The 19,589-nt window shown below is 42.4% G+C and overlaps 3 protein-coding genes across 3 annotated transcripts in view; 2 read left to right on the forward strand and 1 right to left on the reverse strand.

The window, feature by feature from the left end:
* The window catches only part of LIPA (lipase A, lysosomal acid type), a 104,472-nt gene that overhangs the window by 62,845 nt on the left and 22,038 nt on the right, over positions 1 to 19,589 (reverse strand). The gene's annotated exons all lie outside the window — the stretch shown is intronic.
* On the forward strand, positions 865 to 4,325 carry LOC309834289 (interferon-induced protein with tetratricopeptide repeats 2-like; the record flags this gene model as incomplete). Its single annotated transcript, XM_082672954.1, is given in 4 exon segments — positions 865 to 911; positions 3,121 to 3,516; positions 3,518 to 3,872; positions 3,876 to 4,325. Coding segments are annotated over 4 exon segments (1,248 nt in total).
* Positions 4,515 to 19,589, forward strand: part of LOC309834290 (interferon-induced protein with tetratricopeptide repeats 1-like) — a gene marked incomplete at its 5' end in the record, with an annotated part of 30,956 nt that continues 15,881 nt past the window's right edge. The window contains one exon of the mRNA XM_082672955.1: positions 4,515 to 4,519. Within this exon, the coding sequence (XP_082529081.1) occupies positions 4,515 to 4,519 (5 nt within the window). The remainder of the gene's footprint in view (positions 4,520 to 19,589) is intronic.

The raw sequence follows: 19,589 nt of genomic DNA on the forward strand, positions 1-19,589 counted from the left end.
ACCCTACTGCCAGTTGCTTTCATAAATATGTCTTACTGGAACATGTATTGTCTATGACTGCTTTTGTAGTGTAACAGCAGAGTTAAGGGGTTGAGACAGAGACTGTGTTGCCCACAATGCTGAAAATAGTTGCTATCTGGCCCTTTAAAAATGTTAGCAATCTCTGCTAGAGAACATTATTATAGCTGTGATTACCATTCCTGGGATCCTTGAGACTCACCAGATGGTAGAAACTGCTGATGGTGTGCCAGGGACCCCTGGACAAAAGTGCAGACACCCTCTGGGGTATTTTTTGGTTATTTGAAATGTTTCAATGCTTCCTATGAGACATACTTTAATTAAATAATAACAGGAATCTAAAATAGAGCAAAGGATTGCCTCTGGTCTTGCATTCTGCTGTAAGAATATTTGCACACTTGTTGCTTTGAACTGTCTTTGTTAGAGAAGAGAGAATGGAAACCCAAGTGAAAACGAGAGACATATATGGATGTCGTCATTGCCAGTCATTTGGGGATAATTAGAGAAGGAGACAGATGATCTTGAGGGAAAGGACCATATCCACGGACATAGGATAGGTCCACAGTGCCTGATTCCAGGCAGCCTTTGGTGTGGGTCCTCTTAAAAGGGGGGATGCTCAAGTCTCTGCTCTGCTCAGTCCCCAGAAGCAGCCCACAAGTTAAAAAGAGAGACCTCTGTGTTGGACAGCTAACCAGGGCAGATCATGTCTTCATAGATTCTTAATTAGGCAATAAAGGGATTTTTTTTAAAAAATCATTTTTGACTGATGTCTGTCCCTTAGCATCCTGGATCTTGTATTCATTGACTCAAACAACAATACTGTTTATGCTACTGAAATCTGGCAAGATGAAGAAAATTTCCCCTGATCCTTGGACCGTGACAAGAGACTATGGGTAAGGATGGGGTCTGGGGCTCCCAGCAAGAACTGTCATTTCTATGTCTGATGGAAGGGAGGTGACTTCCCTGAAGATCGATGCAGAATGGTTTCATTTCTTGGTGCTGCTGCTATTATTAGCAGAGGCTTCTGGTGCTACGACTTCTGTCATCATCCCAGAAATCAAGAATGCATTGCTCAACAATGACGTTTCTTTTCCTGTACACACACAGACACACACACACACATTTGGTTGGCTGAAATGGCAGTGTATTTGCTGTGTGATACTGTGTAAGAAACTAGCTCTTTCAGTTCCTCATCTGAAAATGGGGTTATTGACCACCTACCTCCTGGGCCTGTTGTGAATATCAAATAAGATGATCCCTGTGAATGGCCTCACTTGATTAATGTAGCTTGTTGTTGCCCATAATGATAACAGTAGTAACAAATAACATTTTCAGATGCTTTCCATGTGCCAGGCAATGTTACAGGCACTTTATATGTATCTCATTTAATCCTCACAAAAGATATAAGAAATCTAAGCTCAGAAAGGCTAAACAACTTGCACAAGGTCACAAAAAGAATGTGCTAATTTCATCTGCCAATTAGTTCTCAGGTCCTGAGTCCTGGTTTTTAAGGTTTCCTTTCTTTTTCTGTGTAAATCAGGTTCCTGGCAGGAAACTGATGTTGAACTCAAGCTGAGTAATTAAAGAAAGTTGAATAAGAAGTGGTTTGGGTTCAGAGATAAGAAGAGATGATGTAATACACTGGGGCTAATAACACACTAGGTTCCCAAGCCGCAAGAGAAAGGAGAAGTTATAGGAACCTGAAAAAAGAATTGTGAACAGAAGGCCAACTGACAGCACCCGTGGGCTTCAGGAGAGGAACGTTCTGCAGGGTGGAAGCCCCAGAAGTGAATACTCGAGGATACCACTCCCTCCCTCTGAGCTCTTGTGTCTCCCTTTGGCCAAACCCACTGGGAAGCCAGAGACCATGGAGCTCCCTCTCTGACGGCGACAGTCTGGTGGGGAAGGTTGCAGAGTGGATCTGAAGGGGCAAGTGGAAACTATCGAGTCCTGACTCCATGGAGTCATAATGCTTACATTTCTTGGTTTACAAAATGCATGCTCAAAAGCAAAAACTTAGAGGTAGAGGAGAAGGAAACACAGAGAAATAAATAAAGATAAAAAGTATTGCTAACATTTTGGTGTATCCCTTCCCTAAGAGGCAAACTTAGAGAACCACCCTCACATGTCACTATCAAATCTTCTACCTGCCTAAATCTATGCCTTCAGCCTGCCTTCCCCTCCATAGTTTGGATGAATTATCCCTAGTGTTTTAAAAAAAATGGTTGAGCATCATAATTTTGTTCTAGTTCACATCCCATTTCACCTCGTTAAAGACTTCTCTACAGCAATTATCAGCTCTTTGGTATCAGTTTTTCCATCCCTACTGCATCACTCTCATCAGCACATAAACATTCACTAATATCACCCACTTTCAAAAATAATCTCCCCTCAGCCATCTCCAGCCATAGCCACCCTACTTCCTGCCTTTACAGCGAAACTTCTCAGAGGAACTATCTCCTCACTTCTTGTTTTCTCAACTCATCCCAAAGGAGCATTTACTTCATCACTTTTGTTTGTTTGTTTGTGGTACGCGGGCCTCTCACTGTTGTGGCCTCTCCCGTTGCGGGGCACAGGCTCCGGACGCGCAGGCTCAGCGGCCATGGCTCATGGGCCCAGCCGCTCCGTGGCATGCGGGATCTTCCCGGACCAGGGCACGAACCCATGTCCCCTGCATCGGCAGGCGGACTCTCAACCACTGCGCCACCAGGGAAGCCTGGAAAGGATATTCCTTAAAAAAATTTTTTTAAATTAACTTTTATTGGAGTATGGTTGCTTTACAATGTTGTGTTAGCCTCTACTGCCCAACAAAATGAATCAGCCAGACACATACAGATATCCCCTCCCTTTTGGACTTCCCTCCCACTTAGGTTACCACAGTGCATTATGTAGAGTTCCCTGTGCTATACAGTGTGTTCCCATCAGTTGTCTATCTTATACATAGTATCAATAGTGTATATGTTTCAATCCCAGTCTTCCAATAGAATATTCTTTTTTGATTGGGGTTGACACCCTTTACGAGAAGGAGAATGCTATTTGTCAGGCTCCCCATTTCTTGTCTGGTGAATCTGTGCTATGTCTTTCTGTTTTTTCCCCCCACAGAGAGACCACAAAGAACTCCTTGGACAGCAGCCTACGGCAACTAAAATGCCATTTCACCTGGAACTTGGTAGAGGGAGAAAATTCCTTGGATGATTTTGAAGACAGAGTGTGTAACCTGATTGAGTTTCAGAACAGCGAATTCCAAGCCACAATGTGCAACATATTGGCCTACATAAAACACTGCAGAGGCCAGCACAAGGCAGCCCTGGGATGCTTACAGCAGGCTGAAGAGTTCATCCAGCGAGAGCACGCTGACCAGGCAGAGATCAGAAGCCTGGTCACCTGGGGGAACTACGCCTGGGTCTACTACCACCTGGGAAGATTCTCAGAAGCTCAGGTTTATGTAGACGAGGTGCAACAAGTATGCCGGAAGTATTTCAGCCCCTACAGAACTGAGTCCTGAGATGGATTGTGAGGGAGGGTGGACACGGTTAAGGTGTGGAGGAAACCAAAATGAAAGGGCCAAGGTGTGTTTTGAGAAGGCTCTGGAAAAGAAACCCAAGAACCCAGAATTCTCCTCTGGACTGGCCATCGCGAGCTACCGTCTGGATAACTGGCCACCGTCTCAGAATCCCGTTGACCCTTTGAGGCAAGCCATTCAGCTGAATCCTGACAACCAGTATGTCAAAGTCCTCCTGGCCCTGAAACTTCAAAAGATTAATAAAGAAGGTGAAGGAGAGAGGTTAGTCAAAGAAGCTTTGGAGAAAGCCCCATTGGCAACACATGTGCTTCGTGGGGCAGCAAAGCTGTACTGAAGAAAAGGTGACCTGGACCAAGCTATAGAACTCCTGAGAAAGGCTCTAAAATGCGTGCCAAACAACACCTACCTGCATCGCCACATTGGGTGCTACTATAGGGCCAAAGTCCTTGAAATACAGAAAATGGGTGGGAAAAGGGAGAAGTTACAGGAACTAATAGGACATGCTCTAGGTCATTTAAAGAGAGCTGATGAGAGCGGTGGAAATTTCTTCCACATCTGCTTCTATCTCGCCTGCCTCTCTTCACAAGCCGGTCGGTATGAAGAAGCAGAGTATTACTTTCAAAAAGAATTCAGCAAAGAGCTTCCTCCTGTAGCCAAACAAGCGCTCCATCTGCGATATGGCAACTTTCAGCTGTATCAAACGAAGTGTGAAGACAAGGCCATCCACCATTTTACGACGGGTGTGAAAATAAACCAGGAGTCAAAGGAGAGAGAAAAAATGTAAAACAGACTGCAAAAATTTGCCAAAATCAAGCTCTCAAAAAACGGAGCAGATCCTAAGGCTTTGCATCTCTTGGCGTTTCTTCAGGAACTGAATGGAGAAATGCAGCCAGCAGAGAAAAACTCTGAGAGGGGTTTGGACTCTGGAAACCTCATCCCTTTAGCATCTTTAGCTGAGGAATAAGGAATCGGAATGTGGTACCCATAGGGCTACTGCTGGAAGGGAGCTGAAACCCTTCCGCCAAGTGGGTATTCAAAATATTTAACAACTGGTGTGGCATAGGCATGGACTTAGACCCTGGCCACAGTACTGGATCAGGGTTAAGGAGAAACTCTGCTAGGCAAGTGTTAACACTTGAATTGCTCAGGGAGTTCTGGGAGGGGGACCAGACTGGGGGCAGGTCCTGGGGCTCAGTAAAGGGGCTATTTCCCGATTGACCTCTTGGGAGCAGTTGGCACTGTGACATTCCCTCTGTGGGGTGATGTCTTGGGGTTTTTTCCTATGTTTCTATAAAGCAGTCAGATACCTCACACCTGTAACACTGTGGTCCTTTTTAGCAATGTTTTTTCCATCCTTGGAGTCATTTTAGATCCTGTACAGATTGGCCCTGTGATACAGTTCAACGCAGGCTGCCCCAAAATATGCCAGTGGCATATTGATTATTTTGAATTTGTTGCTTGAGAAAACAGCCAGTGCAAGAAGAACACTCTGACCCTCCTCTGAAAGCAGGAAATAAATCTCCCACGTGAAAGGTACCCTCACTGTAGCAGGAGGTAGCGAGACATCCTTGTCGCCAGATAGGGAATTGAGGGCTGAGAAGGCTATGTAAACCAGGTCTGCTTAGATTCTCCACTAATTAGTCCCCAAGCCCAAGTTTCTTTGCCTTGTCAATTCCTCACAAATTTATTATTTCTTTGCCTAAAAGATATAAAAGCTGCTTGCTTTGGTCACTTCTTAGGCTGTATCTATGAGACCTCCATATGTATGAAATTAACGTAGATTTTCTCCTGTTCATTTGTCTTGTGTCAATTTAATTATTAGATCAGCCAGAGGAACCCCAAAGGATAAGGCGAAATTTCCCCTCCCTGACACCCTGCATAGACACGAAAGTGTTGTGTCCATCCAAAGGCCGGGGGACCAAAGCCTAGAGAGGGCTGGCTGTCCTCTCTCTCTACCTTCTGCCTTTTCCCCCCATCTCCTCAGAAAAGCCTCCATCTAGGATTGTCTCTACAAACTCTACAAACAACATGAGTTCAACTGTCCCATTAACTGAAGGGGGAGGAGAGTTTTTAGAAAAAGAAAGCAGAGAACAGGTCAAATCTAGAAGGAACATATCTAAAAGAAATGGGGTTAGGCAACCACAATACAAGAGTTTCAGGAGGCATGTGGGGAGATTTCACCTCCTTTCTGCCCCCCGCCCCGTAATCATAACACAGCATGTGAAGGATTAAAAAGTAGATTCTGTACAATATGCTAGAAACCAAAATAATACTTTTCTTTAAAACTTATATGGAAAAATGTCTTACCAGTAGGAATGGGGAAAGAGTAGGCAAAAGAGAAGGAGAGAAGAATGCTGGGTTGTCATTGTACATTATAATCATATGGAGAGAATTTCATTTTCTTAGCCACTATTGGGAAAATTTCTTTATAACATGAAGACTTGCTTTATTCAAAAATGCTTTGATGAGCACAGGTTCAAGATGATAGGAAAGCGGCTGGACAGAGGAATTATTTGGTGGTTAAGGACCTAGTGAAAGGTCTTAGGAAATAATAATGGAGGTTTTTTTCCCCCATTAGAAATATTGTATATTAGGTGATATAAAACATCATTTAACCCTGAAAATCTTGAGGGAAACCACAAAAGTCATGGTACGCCTGGGGCAGTTGGGATTTTCTGGGTAAATATTGAATGGCCAGGGACAGACATCAAGGTTGGTGTGAATCAAAACAGTCAGCTGACCCAGCATGAGACCACCAGTCACCCTCTGGGTTGCAAAATGATTGCCTGTTGGAATTAATTTAAATTTACATGGTGGTTGTCAGGGGCTGGGGTGTGGGGGGGAATAGGAGAGATGTAGTTTAAGGGTATAAGCTTCCAACTGGTAGATAAATAAGACCTGGAGGTTTAATGCACAGTATAGTGAATATTTTTTGTTTTAAAAACAGCGTGGTGTGCACTTGAGATCATCAGTATACATAGTGTGAATGCCTGAAAAAGTCATCGATTTAATTAATAAATAACTTAGGTGTGATGGGACATAAAGGCGTGTTCTGTTTTTTCTGAAATTTTACTGTACCTTAAATCTTCCAGACTCAACTACTGATAAATACAATGTTACACTGAGCATGAACTGGCTCCATGTAACACGGACTGGTCTAACTTCATGACCACTGAATAGAACCACCATTTCTTCTACAGCTTTAAGAGTCCAGGGCTTCAGCTTACACCCTGACACCACCACCAAGCACCCCGTGTACATAAACACCCTGCCCCCATAGGGAAGCAGGTGGCCTGCTGCCCTTCTCTCTGCTAGATCTTGTTAACATCTTGTGCTTCCACCCACATTCTCTCTCCTCTTCTGATGTCCATTACGAGAAAGGAGGAGTATCTCCAATTCTGTGGTAGGCCCCATCCTGGAGGCAATCTAAACACACGTGGGAGAATTTTTTCTGTTAAGTGAAGAACAGAGAGAGACAGGAAGCCGTGAAGTCTCTCTTGTTTCTCAAGAGGCCTCCGGTGGAAAATACAATTCATACCAGCCGCAAAGGTAAACTTATTCTATGGCACTGACTTGGACAAGTGTCCGTTGCAGGCGAAGATTTAGTTAACTTGGCCTGAGTAACTTATTATCGGATCTGGTGCCTGGGGAGAAAAACTGCGAGTGTTCTGAGTGGAGGGTAAGATGGGCAGGCATGCTGACCTTGAGAGAGGACCATCGGTGCCTGCAGAGTGCTAAAGAAGGTACCCCAGGTGTACGTGACCTTGTCCTTGCATGTCATGCCACCAAAACCCTAGCTGGAACAGGAGCCCGAAACGAAAAAAGGTAGAAAGGGTAGGGAAGAGATGTATGTCACATTACACTTAATATTTATTCGAGGACTTAAAGCTAAGAGACATGATTCGAAAACAATCAAAACAATTATGTATGTAGCTCTTGTTTCCTGAAATCTCACTACCCAGAAATAACAAATGCAGCCACATTAATTGGAATGCCTTGTAATTCCCTGGCTCTTAACCTATCTCTCAGTGCATTTCCCTCCCCTCAGATACTCACCAGATAAATAACAAGCCCCCAACAGGTGTCTCCTAAGTGTGGATGAACAAGTCTGTCAGACTTATCTGATAACATCTGCTTCTTGCATGGCTCCAGCACCCACAATGTCCTCTGCCCACAAAACTGCTTCAATACAGCTCGTCATTCTCTGTATTTGATTGTCACCTGGGGAGTACTGATATCCCTGCCAAAGACATTCTCAAGTGTGTTGATGCCCATGAAGGCATGAGGAGAATTTCTCTCATCCTGCTTGGGTTCTAAGTGATACTAATTATTCCTCAGCCTCAGAGTCCTCAGCAAAAGATTCATCAGCCTCTGCCCCCAGCCCCCTTTTCCACAGAACTTTCATCTTTCTTTCCACTTCATGTCAGCTGACTTGTACAATGTGTGTCCAGGGCGACTGGAAGCATGGACGTGTGAGAATCCTGAAGATAAACACAGATAGGGTCCCTACCATGTGCAGGGTCAACCCTGGATGCCAGTGTGGAAAATGTGGGTTCCAACTAGAGACCATGTACTCCTGTTCCCTCCCTTCCTCCACCATTTCCCCCATCAGCTCTTTTGGGGAGAAGTAACTTGCTTTGACTAATTACAAAATGTCCTTATGATTTACAGCATAGTTGCCTCCCAAGAAGGTAATCTATACCTTCTTGGGAGGCCACAAAGAGGGAAACTGACTAAAATCTTCTCTGTAAAAATGGTACAGTGCCATTGGAAAAACAGTTTGGCAGCTCCTCAAATGGTTAGACACAGAAAATTACCACAGGACCCAGCCATTTTATTCCTAGGTATATACCCAAGAGAAATGGAAATGCACATTCACATAAATCTGTACATGAATGTTTATAGTAGTATTCACAATACAAAAGGTGGATCCACCCACTGATGAACTGATATATTAAATAAAGTATCTCCGTACAGTGGAATATTATTCAGCAATAAAAATAAAGTCCTTACTGATACATGCTACACCATGGATGAAATTTGAAAATATTATGCTAAATGAAAGAAGCCAGTCACAAAAGGTCCCATATTGTATGATTCTATTTATACGAAATGTCCAAAGTAGGTGAATCTATAAGAGACAGAAAGTAGATTGGTGGTTGCCTAGGCCTGGGAGGGATGGAAGGACTGGAGGTGACAGCAAACGGGGGTAGGGCTTCTTTTTGGGGTAATGAGAATATTCTAAAATTGACTGTGGTGACGGTTGCACAGCTCTGTGAAATGCTGAAACTATTGAACTGTATAAATGGGTGAATTGTACGGTATGTGGATTATATTTCAATATGGCTATTTAAAAAAAGAATGACTACTCTTGTTATAAATGTATATAAAGAAAGCAAGCTTTCCTTTCATCACCTTCTATTTTTAACCTCTAAGTTTGTTGGCACTGTGTTGTGCCCTTCTTATTACTAACATTTTAAGTACCATCATTACTTTTGCACCCAAGAGACATGCTGGAGAAATTCTATATTCTATTTTCTGAGTAGGGTGTGGGTATGAAAATCTGGTCCCACTTGTTTTATTTTTAAATACCCATTCTCAGGAACCATTCATCAGCAAATTGGCACAAAGGAAGAGTTTAAAAGCAGAAGAAAATGTGATTCACCATGTAAGTCTAAATGTACATGTGTACAAATTTAAGCACACTATGAATTTCTTCACACACAGAATGTTATTCAACTACCATAGGCAGCTGTTGCAAATACCATGCTAATTCATGAGTGCTGCGTAAGCCAGGAATTAGAACAAGAAAAGCAGCAAGAAATGGGCAGCTGGTGCAACTGTACTGGAAAATAACTTCATAATGTAAGATCGATTGCATTCAGGCTGAGAGGAAGGCTTTGGCCAGTTCAGTAACTTTGCCTTTTCTCTGATCTAATCACTTCCGATCATTTCCGCACTTCAAAGCAGTGTCTATCCCTAAAATCAGCACCCTCACCACACAGACATTTTTATGACACAATTTCATTTCTCTTTGAGCAAAGAAGGCAAGAGATAGAGACACATTTTCCCTGGGCTGGATGTTTAAGGTTTCAGGTCTCGCTATGCCAGGATTAAGCACCAGCTTCTCAGTAACAGAGATGCCATGTGTTCCTTAAAAAATTTACATTTTGTGTGTCTGTGGCATGTGGGACGTTTAAGGTTTCAAGTCTCGCTATGCCAGGATTAAGCACTGGATTCTCAGTAACAGAGATGCCATGTGTTCCTTCACAAATTTACATCTTGTGTGTCTGCGGTATGTGGGCCAAAAGCAGGGGCCCCTCTTACCTGGGTGACACTATAAAAGATATAAAGGGATGTCACTTTATCACTACCAGGATAACAAATAGTTAAGTCAGACAACCAACAGAATTATAGACTTTCCCAGTTGCAGGTTACTTTGGCTGGACATAACACAGTCTCTGAACTCGAAGTATCTTATGGTGCTCCCATTGTTGGGAAAAGACAAACAGGTGTCAGTTTTGTTACACAAGCATCTCTCTCTCTCACCTTCTGCAGCTTCAGAATGGAGGGAGCCTTTCTCCTACGCAACTGACGATTCTTACATCTTCAAATCAGCCATGAGAACTATATTCCCTATATTTTCACGGATATTTACATCATAGAAAATTTTATTTAAAAAAATCTCTCAGGGTATTATCACTCCTTCAGAGCTTAAAGCATAAATATGTAAATTTATCAGCTAGGCAGCTTGCCAACAATATTATATGTGTTACTATTTCCCATTTTATAGCTGGAAGAACTGAACGATTGCCTTAGACCTCAGAGATTGAAAGTGCTCAGGGTTTACCCCAGGGCTTGGCTTCTTACATTTAGCATGGGGGAAAAAAAATCAGGCTCAGTGATTTGACTCATGGATAATCCCAGAGCTAGTAAATAACACACAGAATTAAATCCAGGTCTCAAGGTGCAAATTGTCTCCCACAAGTAAATTGACTTGACGAAGTTACTTTTTACAACATATTTCTGGAGCAGTCTTTCACAATATGTGCTCCCAGAAACCCCTACACCAGAATCTCCTACAGACTTCATTAAAAAAGCAATTTCCTGGGACCCTCCCTAGAGTTAGGGTCAGATTCCTGGGAGTGCGATTTTTTTTTTTTTTTTGCTGTGCCCCGAGGCTTGTGGGATCTTAGTTCCCCCACCAGGGATGGAACCCACGCCCCCTGCAGTGGAAGCACAGAGTCTTAACCACTGGACCGCCAGGGAAGTCCCCAGTCATGATTTTTAAACGATTTACTTCTACTGAGTCATGACAGATTCTTAAGTTTCTTTTTCCTCCTCTTGATTTTAAATCAGTTTCACTTTCCAAATCCTCTTCGGTTTCATAAAGGCAGTCACTCAGAGATTGGGAGAAAATATCAGCTGATGCATTCTCCCTACCCCACATCCCTCTTTTATAGCCCCCTCAGTATTTACTTGAGGCAGACGTGAAAGATTTCTGAAGAGCAAATCAGCTTGGACCCCAGCTTTTCAGAACAGCAGAGAACAGATCACCATCATGAGGTCAGTGAGATACCTTGCAAGCACCCTCGATCTTGAAACCAAATTGTAAGCTGAGCTTCTTGGGTGCAGGCAAGTTCCAGAGTTGTCCTGTTGCTTGTGGACTAAACATGCCTTTACCAATATGGGTACTTTTTATTTCTGTGACTTTTTCTGGTGTGTGCACTCCGACTCCCTAAGCTTCACGGGTGGAGCTGGGAGCCAGGAGCCGGATGTGAGGGAGGCTTGGCAGGAGTGGTTAGATCCAATCAGCTACAAAGTTTGCTGGTTCAAAGTCAGATCTAAGCAAATTACTCTTTTGAGGTTTTTTCTGTTGTTTTCTTGGAAAGAACTAAGAGGCTTTCTTCTTGTCATTTTAAAAGGAAGCATTTCTTTTCAGCAGATGTTATTAAAGATGAAATTGGTAGTAAAAAGGCAACTCATGTTGGTAATTTTGCCCTGAAAGTTTGATCACTTCAAGGTGAGAAGTGGAAAAAACAATCCTTACAGATGGACATTTTTCCCATTTCTTATAGGAAAACAAACTGGAAGCTGGGAGTTTATTTTTATTGCTGTAATGAGAACTTGTGAGCAGCAGAAAATAATTTCTCTTCAAAACATAATGACCTAATCTCTTTCCTAATACTGATCTAATTTCTAATGAAGGAAAGCAGAGCAACGGTTGCCTGGGGTTGGTGGAGGGTGAGACTGGGCTTGACGAGGAGGGTACACAGGGGATGATGCAAATAGTCTATAGAGAGATAGTGGTGGTGGTTACATGGGTATATATGTTTGTCAAAATTCATCAAACTACACTTTAAATGGGTTCATTTTATTAAATGTAAAGCATAATCTTAGTAAATTTGATTTTCAAAGATTCATATAGACCTGCTTGAGTTCTAACATCAGTTAGAGCCTCAGGAAAAAAACAGCTGAGAGAAAAGGAAAACTTTCCCATCAAACACCTGGGAAGGGATCCAGGGGTTGACTGGCTGGGGAGGGAGCACCCTAGTGACCATTCAGGGAATGAGGACAGGGCGACCCAAGGGCTCCCAAATGCTCTGCAGGCTTGTATCTGGGGATGGGGTGGATATGAGGAATTCACTGCTAAATGCCTCAGGTCACTTCCCCTATGTGATGGGCTCCCAGGCATGAGTGATGTGAATCATGTCTGCATGAGTGAGTTGACCAGAAAAACATAGCCCTGCCCAGTGCCTTGGTAGCCAGTCTGCCTAAGAAGTTTGGCAGTGATCTGTGCTTGAGTGTGTCCAGAGCCACGGACCTGAGCAATTCTGAGGGAGGCTCTCTGGACTATGCTGGACTGAGGCCCACGTCAAGGTGCCCTGTTCCCAGAGGCTGTAGGGACAGGGGCAAGTTAGGCTGTTCCTTCTCGGCTGTGCTAAAAATTTCCAAACGGGGAAGCCACCTGGGGAAACACCTCATACCTGCTGGCTGGCTAATGAGTGCCCTCCTCTGCCCCATCCACTGAGGAAATCTGTTGGCCCCTTTGCACACTCAGAATTCACTTAAAATGATAACACTGATATGCCAGTTACCATGGCAGTAACAGTTTCCGTGTAGTTGGAAGTGCACTCTGTCCAGGGCTCTACACGCATTATCTATCATCATCCTCCCAGTAGCCCTAGGAAGGGAACGCTATTATTTTTTATTAGCTTCACTTTCTAGATGAGAAAAATGGGCCTCAGAGGGCAAATTACTTGGCCAAGAAGTCATATAGAGAGTGTGTCAGAGCAGGGTCGTTACTAAGGTGCCAAACTCCAGGGCTGGGCTTCTTCTGGGTACAAAGGCCAAACGGGTGAAATGTATTAATGCTTTTAATTATGCTCACATTAGAGAGGAGGGGCAGGGACTGGGAGGTCTGGACCCTCGGGTCCCTATTTGGAGAGGGAAGATCAGTCCTTAGAGTGCCCAGAGCCACACCTGAGATGAAGGTAAAAGTGCATCTCCCTACAGCACAGTTTCCTATCATTTGGATGGAAGAAAAAAGGAAATTTATTCCAGGCCATTTTAGAAGTGAGGAAATGAGGCTGTGATGTGATTCAAGAAATACCCCAGAGCTGGTCAAAGAGAAAACCGAAGTCCAGGCTTTCTGTGGTTATTTTCCTTTCTTCTAGATGTCTGACTCACTGTTTGATACTTACATGATCTCCTACAAGTAAATGGGAAACTGCTTTCCAAAATACCTCCAGGGACTTCCCTGGCAGTCCAGTGGTTAATACTCTTCACTTCCATTGCAGCGGGCATGAGTCCAATCCCCTGGTGGGGGAACTAAGATCCCGCATACTGTACTGCCAAAAAAAAACAAAACAAAACAGGAAACAAAATACCTCCAGGACTATGCTTCTCAAAACACAATACAGGGACTTCTGCAACAGAATTTCCAGGGTGCTTGTTAAAATGCAGAGTCCGGAGCCCAAGCCCGCCCCTAGGTTGCATCTGAATCTCTGGGAGGAGGGCCTATAATGTGCATGGCATCGACAATGCCTTCTTTCAAATTCTCAAGCACAGTTGCAGAATCTGTGTAGAATGGTACTCCCAGTGGAGAATTGAGCTCAGCTCTGCATGTTCAGTTGCAGTTTCTCCTCAGCAGGAATCTTGATAGCATTCCCTCAGTTTTGTTTTCCTTTTCTATTTTATAAAAGCACAGACCTAACAGCTAGCATCCTGAGTGGAAACCTCCTCTGCATTTGCTTGCAACCCACAGCAGAAAATAAAATCTGCCTGAACCCCAGCTTTTCAGAATTGCAGGGAAACAGCCATCATGAGGTAAATGTTCCCTGGTTCTCTGATAGGAAGTTGAGAATCTCTCCCAAATCTTGTTCTTGAGTGCAACTTCCTGAATTATGCTGAGTCAGTTTTTGCTAGTAGATTAAATATGCATTTCACTAATCATCTATCTGACCTATGTTACCAATTCATGCACTTTTATTTCTGTGGCTCTTCCCGATTTACAGAGTCAGGCGCTGAGGGAGGTGCTCCCAGCAGAGCTGGCAGCTGGCAGCTGGGAAGGGATGTTGAGAGAGCCTAGGAGGGCATGCTCAGATCCTTTCAGGCAAAATCTGGTCAATGAGAGCTGGGGCCTGGAGGAAAGTTGCTGCAGGTCCCGGTCCCCCTTTTGTTTCTTATATTTGAAGGGACAAAATCAGAGCTTTGTGTGTTTTGTTATGGTTGCTGTGGTTATTTTAAAAGCACGCTTACTTCTCAGCAAACGTGCTAAGGATTAGTTCAGCACTATGAAACTTCATAATGAAGTCGCTTTTGCCTTGAAATATGCTCTGACAGGACTGGGGGATATGTCTACGTGAACCGTCTTCTTACCGACCTGCTAGACTTCCCGTGTGAACTATAAACAGGGAGTAAGTGTCACAGAGTCTCTCAAACTGCATGGCATATTCCCTGTACCACACCCGACCTGAGTGCTCTATTAGAACGCAAATTACTAGGCCCTGCATATTTGGCTCTCATGTTTCACTCAGAACCCTTCCTGGGAAGTGAGAAAACCAAAACATGTTTATGTGTTGGGAATATGGAAAAGATGAGTTAGGAATCTACACTTCTGTGAACCCTCTCTCCACATTTCTTCTGACAGCATTAGTGGTGTACTACAATGCTGAGAGGGGGCAGAAGGAAAGAAGGGGTTTGCAGTGTTGAGGGTGATGCTGAAATCATTTTAACATTAGCAGAATTAATTTCTTTCCAGCTGCCTTTTAGACTTCATATTACCTGCCTGTTGGCACCATGAAGTAATTAGCATTTCCTCAGGGTTTTTACACCAACGTGCTTTTTGTCCTAATGACGTGACCATAGAATCCTGGGAGGCAACAGATAAAGAAGGCAAGGACACGGGGGACGGATAATATTTGAGTATTCAAAGTACTGGCTTCATTTCCATTAGATTGAATCCTCCTAAAAAATACAAATACAGTGATGAATCAAATGGAAATCTCATGGAACATAGCCTGGGTCAATTGAGATGTCACTTTACATGGGAGTTGCTAATTGAAGACACAAATATCTGATTTAGAAAACAGGGTTCAGATGTGATTTGAGTTCCCAGATTTGCTGGTTAGTGAGCCAAGTCTATAACCTCAAAATAAATTCAAACTTTAAAATTTACATTTGTCCAGCTACTGGCAATCATGAGAGACCTATGTGCTCCAAACACTTGGCTGGACATTTATTCACACCTAAGCAAAGTTAAAATGTACTGTGGAAAGGCAAAGTAAGGGAAAAACCTGTTTAGGATGTGCAAGCTAAAAATGACACAAATACCTTCATGTATCTTTTAAGTGTTTGCTTTGTGGTATGTGATATAATCTTCTCCTTTCTCTCCCTAAAATATTTTCTCCAAAAACATTCAATAAAGTTAACAACTCAATAAGCTAATAAAGTTTCTGCATGTATTTTACTGGTGAGATTTTTAAAAGATTGTATGCTTTTTGTATATTCTTTGTTTGGGTGGAAGTAGAAAAACACAGAGGCAACTTACATAGCAGTAGAAGACCTGAGGCAAGGAAGCCATGGGAATATAAACCCTACCAAGAATTTTTTTAAATATTGGGAGTGGGGGTGGATTTACTTCTACAGGCCATGGAATTAAAAGGTTGACTTATGCTACCTGATCCCTGAGAGCTGGAATTGACCAATGGCAGAGGGTAAGGGAGTTTTGAGTGGGGTCATTCAGATGATACCTGGGGAACACACAAGTAACACCCATTTCAACTTTGATACTAAACTAAGAGCAGATTTATTAGATTTAACCAGAAGAAAACTACTAGAGCAGGAATATCGTCTTTTCCTTGTAAACAAGGTCTGACTAAAGTTACAACAATATGCATGCTGAAATGTTTTATCAATTAATTGCACTGATTACCTTCTTACACAACAAAAAAATAAGATAAATTCATGGGTGGATAGAGAAATTGATGGCTGAATAGATATGTAATAAAGCAAATATGGTAAAATGTTAACTGTAGAATCTAGGTGGTGAGTGTATTAGTGTTTGTTGGAAAATTCTCTGAACTCTATGTTTAACAATGTTCATAATAAAATGTTAGGATAAAAAAGTAAAAAAAAAGAAGTATTCTAGAAGTAAATCAAAATGAGGCAAATGAACCAAAATATATGTGAGATAAAGGATAAAACCACACAGAGAAGTATTCCAAGTGGTTTTTTTAATACATTGTAATTCGACTCTACATCTTTAGAAGGTTATATCTTACGATGAAAGAACAGCAAAAAACAAAAACAAAAACAAAACCGCTAAACTCTACTCAGCAATCATTTTGAAGGTGTTCTGAGTTTGTTATTCTGAGACTGTTGTCAGTGTATTGTGGAATAGATCATATGTACGCTGGTATCACATAGAAAAGAGATATTCAATTTGGGAGGAAAAAATACACAGATGTAGGATCAATTAGGTTAAGTAAAAATCCTGTAAATTTGAATTTGTAAGATGAAATCATAGTATATTTTATCTTTAAAATATACACACAGTACCAATGTCATTTTCCTGGTTTTGATATTGTACTACAGTTACACAAGATGTTGCTACTGGGGGGGTCAGGGGTTGGCTGCACAAGACTCTTACTGCAACTTCCTGTGAGTCTGTAATTATTTCAAAATAAGCCTGAAATGTAAAGGGGGAAATGATAAAAACTCAGTACTTGACTGTGTTGCAATAAGCCAAACTGTGGGTTAAGGTGGGCTGAGTGGACCCTTGAAAACCCATGAGAAAATGTGAAAATCATCAGACCATTCACTACAAAGGACTTCTGTTGTCTCTGAGTTCTTCTCCATGGATGTGATCAGAAGTATTTAGAAATAATCTCAAAAGGAACACACATTTTTTTGTTGTTGGTTTATAACATTATATAAGTTTTGTATGTACAATATTATATTTCAACTTCTGTACATACTACAGTGTACTCACCACCAAATGTTTAGTTTCCATCTGTCACCACAGAGTTCCCCCCTTACCCATTTTGCCCTCCCCCGATCCCCCTTCCCCTCTGGTAGTGGCCAAAGCACTCAGAATCCCATTCTTTTTCCATCCATCCTGTGGATCAGGAAGAGACTGAGGAGCTCATTGCCCACCGTGCAGGTGGGGAAACAAGGCGCAGAGTAATGAAGAGACTGAACCCGGGACTCACAGAAAGGGAAGTAGGTCCAGGGACTGAGTCCCAGATCACTCAGTCAGAGAATTTCTGTCAAACAACAGACACCAGGGATCATCAAGGTCCTGGTTCTAGCCCAGCTGCACATCAAAATCACCTGAGCATTCCGTTTTAATACTGAGACGCGGGGCCCATTCCCAGGGGTGTATTCAATTGGTCTGGGACAGGGCCTGATTGGCATTATTCTTGGAGCCTCCCTAGATGATTCTAGTGTGCAGTGAGGGTAGAGATTCGATAATCTATTCCAAATCACTTATGTATCAGTTGAGGAAATTGAGGCTTATAGAGGTGAAGTAGCTTATCATAGTTGGCCAATCACTCAGGGAGCTAGCTGGTCCTAGACTCCTGGGGATGGACTTACAGCATAGTGCTGAAATTTCATTTTCTATAAGCATCATTTTCTCCAGTTCTTGTTTTGTTTTCCTAACTGTAAGCACATGTTCGGGGACACACACACACACACACACACACACACACACACTCTTGACTGTTTCCTCTCTACTGCTCTGTCTTGTATTGCTCACAGCTCTGTTTAATCCACAGAGACAGTAGGCAAGATTCTGAATACCTAATCAGCCCAAGCCAGAGCCCCATAGAACCAGAACTGCTGGCAAGTTCATGGCAATGACAAGATAAACACTTCGTCTGCTTCTCTACATTCTATCTAGTACATTGGAAAATTACAAACCCAACTACTTTTCTCCACAAAGATTCCAAAGACACCTTGCTCCCCAAAAAGAGAACTTTTCTAATTCATTTATTTCAGTGTTTGCTTATAGCCTGAACATTTATCAGAATACACGGATAAACCTGTATTATTTATTCAGAAATTTTTATTTGTGTAGAACTTTCTAACCAGTTCAGGATGTCTCAGTGGAAGCTTATAGCATTGGTGAGGGCTGGCATGGGAGATGAGCTGGGCAGGAGGGGCTGAGCAGAAACTTTTTGGATCTGACAGGGTGTTTGATGAAGTGTTTCTAAGAGGAAAACGTTCTTGCAGCTGCTCCTTTTCTGTTTCTTATTTTAAAAGAAAAAGTATAGGAAGCTTTTTTTTTAAAGAAAGCACTATTTAAACTTGATGACTGAAAATACTGCTGCAGCTGCTGCTGCTACTACTGCTACCACCAACAGTCACCTTTTTTTAAAATTTTTGAATTTTATTTTTTTTATCTTTTATACAGAAGGTTCTTATTAGTTATCCATTTTATACATATTAGTATATATGTGTCAATCCCAATCTCCCAATAGTCACCTTTTATTTGCATGCTTCTATGTGCCAGGTAGTTGCTAAGTATTTAAATTCAAGTTCCATGAACTACAGTTGAGTTGGAATTTGACTGAGGTGTCATTCTGCAGCATCAGAGAGCTCTCTATTCCAGAGCATCTTACTTTTACCTTCTGCTCAAGTGATCAAAGATCAGGAGGCTTTCTTGGTATCTGGCATATTTCCTTCGTTTCTGAACTAGGTGGATTGTTTATTTCTGTCAATCTGAAACCAAAAGTAATGACCAGAATCCTGGCCACTTCATTAGGAGTAGGTTTTTATATTTCATAGCCTTCTATATACAGGAGAGTAACTAAAAATGAGGCTACCTCCCTCAACTCTCCCTTTTCTACGCAGTCATCGAGAACCTAGCCACCAACCTTCATGATAGGTAACAATGGGCTGACGCTCTCCTTTAGGGTAGGAGGCAGATCTGGTTCCAAACCCTTGCCAGTCCCTGGGTTTTTGCAGCACTAGGAACAACCCTCAATATGGTCCCAGGTCCACAGTCGTTGGTAATCTGGGTTCATACAACTCGGTACACACCCTGAAATCCGATAAGATACTCCTTGCCCCTTGACTCTTCACGGTGAAGCTATGGACAGAAGGCGTCATCAAAACCTTCCATCGCTTATCTCAAATTCTGTTTCACTCCTCTCAACCACTTGATATTCTTCTCTGTGAATAAACTTCCTCTGTTTTTATTATTGTCAGGTGCCATGGAAAAACATAGCTAACAATGGTAGCCAAATATATATATGTCAAGCTCAACAGATTCAGCTTCTCAGGGAAGCAAGTCTAATTGTCTCCTCTCAATAAGGGGCCTTCCAGTGATTAAATTAACTGTGATTGGGGAGAAATTTGCTTTGCAAAATCTGCTGGAATCACCACTTTACTACACGTATCAGGAGAGTAGGGCAATTTCCAATACAAAGTAGGGAAAACAAGAGCTCAGAGAACACCAGTAATAGGAGCGTAATCTGTACCCAGGACCATAGTCTCAGCACTTATTCTTCCCAACCTCTTAACACAAGCACCACGACTA

Source organism: Grampus griseus (assembly GCF_964374135.1).
Source record: "Grampus griseus genome assembly, chromosome: 16".
Classification (NCBI taxonomy): Eukaryota; Metazoa; Chordata; class Mammalia; order Artiodactyla; family Delphinidae; genus Grampus; species Grampus griseus.